Consider the following 2,500-nt stretch of genomic DNA (forward strand, 5'->3'; position numbering starts at 1 on the left):
CCTCACCATCCACCCTTCTTCCCTCTCCGTTTCACCTCCCTCACTCCCTCCTTCACACCCCCCACCTCTCTCTCTTCTACCAACCACCCTCTCTTCTACACATCCTTCTCACCCACCTCACCCACCTCACCCCCCACCCACCCTCTCTCTCTCCCTCTCCCCCTAGAGTCCATCCTACCCCAGCAGGATGGAGATCGTAGGGTCACATCCTTCCCTGAGGAGGTACCCGAGCAGCGAGAGTCCCCCCCCTCCTTCGTCAGCGTCGCCCCTCGTCAGGAGTTTCTCTAAGGCGACGCTCGGAAGTAGGGCGAGTGGTGAGTGTCGGGACGGGACTGTGTTTAGGAAGGATGGGAGATTATCATCGTTATTAAGCATTAATATCATTATCGTGATTAAGATATTCACTATAAATATTCTTTATTATTATCTTCACTATTATTATCAGCTCTGGCGGTTCGAGATGTCTTTATATATGGGGTGGTAAAGGCAGGGGGGAGGTGGAAGGTGGAGTGGGGAGGGGGAGGGAAGAGGCTTTGACAGGGTTTATGGGGGTACGTGTGCCCCCCCCCCCCCCGCCCCTTCCCCCCGTAAATCTAGCATTGGTTATCATCATATTAAAAAGCGTGATCATTGTAATTGTGAGCACCATTATAACCATCACGATAAGGGTAACAACAGCATCAGTGGCTTCATCACTCACCATTAACATTCCAATTATTATTAATCATTATTAAATTCCGAATCTCACGGGCATCATAGAGAAAGACACAAACACTCCAAAATAAATATGTAAAAGGAGAATTGAGGAAAAAAAAAGAGAAAAAAAGAAGGAAAAAATATTAAAAAGAAAGAAAAAGAGAGAAAAAATAAAAAAGAGAAAAAAGAAGGAAAAAAGATGAAATAGAAAAAAGAGAAAGAATAAAAAAAGAGAATAAGAGAAAAAAAAGGAGAAAAAAGAAGGAAAAAAATATAAAAAAATAAAAAAAGAAAAAAAAAGGAAAAAAAGACAAAGAAAAAAGAGAAAAAAGAAGAAAAAAAAATATATATACATATATACATATATACATATATATACACACACACAACCCCTCTCTCGCCTCCCTTTTCCAGTGTGCCAGAGTGCCTCGTGCCCCTTGGAGAGCCACCACGAGGGCAAGCTGCTCCTCAACGCCACAATCCCCCTCCCCGTGGACGCCGTCTTCTCCTTCATGTTCGACCAGCCGGAGTTCATGCTCCAAGTCTATGCGGACCAGAAGGCCTATGGTATGGTTAGGTTAAGTCTTTTTTTTTTCTTCTTTTTTTTTTTTTTCTTTTTATCTTTTTTTCTATTTAAATTATTATTATTTTATTATTATTATTATTATCATTATTATTATTATTAGCACTATTATAACGGTATCCGGAATTTATTTTTGTTTCTTTCCTGGAGGGGTGAGGGGCGAGGTGGGTAGTGTTATTTTTTTTTTTTTTATTGTTTTTTTTTCATGAGAAGCTTTATCTTCCTGGATGTAGGTCTTCTTTTATGATGACTTATGATGACTAGACGAAGAATTTAAGTATCGTTTTATGATGTTTCGGTACTCATACGAGCCTTTCTTCTCGTGTGGTATATCAGCATGTGGCCTCACTTTTCTTTTTTTCTCTCCCCATCTTTCCCTCTCTCTCTCTGTTTCTCCCTCTCTCCCTTCCTCTCCTTTCCTTCCTTCCTTCATATTTCTTCATACATCCCTTCCTTCATTTCTTCCTCCATTTCTCCCTTCCTCCCTCCCTCTCCCTCCCTCCTTAACTCCCCCTCCCCCTCCCTCCCTCACCTCCTCCCTCCCTCCCTCCCTCCTTAACTCCCCCTCCCTCCTTCCCTTCCTCCCTCCCTCCCCCTCCATATCCCTCCATCTCCCTCCCTTCCTCCCTCCTTCCTCCCTCCCTTCCTCCCTCCACCAGACGCCGTACCACAGCCCTGGAGGAGCGTAGACGAGCGAAGAAAAACCCGCACAATCACGTACACGATGACCCTCCCGCCCTCAAACATGGGGCCCAAAGTGGCTAATGTTACGGAGAGACAGGTAGGCCTATTAATCATGTTATTGATGATGGTAATAATGATGATATTGACGATAGTGTTAATTGTGATATTGATGATAGTATTAATTAGGATACTGATAATAGTAATAATTTTGATATTGATAGTAGTATTAATTATGATAATACTAATATGATAATAATAATAACAATAATAATAATAATAACAAATAATCAAAATATAGGGCGAAACAGCGGAATTGCAAGATCTAAATAAGCATCCAAAATATTTTCAGAATATCTATATACATATATATATGTATATGTATATATATATATATATATATATATATATATATATATATATATATATATATGTGTGTGTGTGTGTGTGTGTGTGTGTGTGTGTGTGTGTGTGTGTGTTTATGTATGTATATATACACATACATACACACACACACATATATATGTATATATATATATA

The 2,500-nt window shown here is 40.2% G+C and overlaps 1 protein-coding gene across 2 annotated transcripts in view; it reads left to right on the forward strand.

Moving 5' to 3' along the window:
- Window positions 1-2,500, forward strand: part of LOC122242194 (protein Aster-B) — a 15,938-nt gene that overhangs the window by 9,015 nt on the left and 4,423 nt on the right. For both annotated transcript variants that reach the window (XM_086550531.1, XM_086550530.1), the window contains exons 3-5: window positions 167-314; window positions 1,111-1,263; window positions 1,939-2,060. In XM_086550531.1, coding sequence (XP_086406657.1) covers window positions 167-314; window positions 1,111-1,263; window positions 1,939-2,060 — 423 coding nt within the window. The remainder of the gene's footprint in view (window positions 1-166; window positions 315-1,110; window positions 1,264-1,938; window positions 2,061-2,500) is intronic.

This window comes from Penaeus japonicus, unplaced genomic scaffold, assembly GCF_977035675.1.
Source record: "Penaeus japonicus unplaced genomic scaffold, GWHDUDI00000001_assembly GWHDUDI00000023, whole genome shotgun sequence".
NCBI classification, from domain to species: Eukaryota; Metazoa; Arthropoda; class Malacostraca; order Decapoda; family Penaeidae; genus Penaeus; species Penaeus japonicus.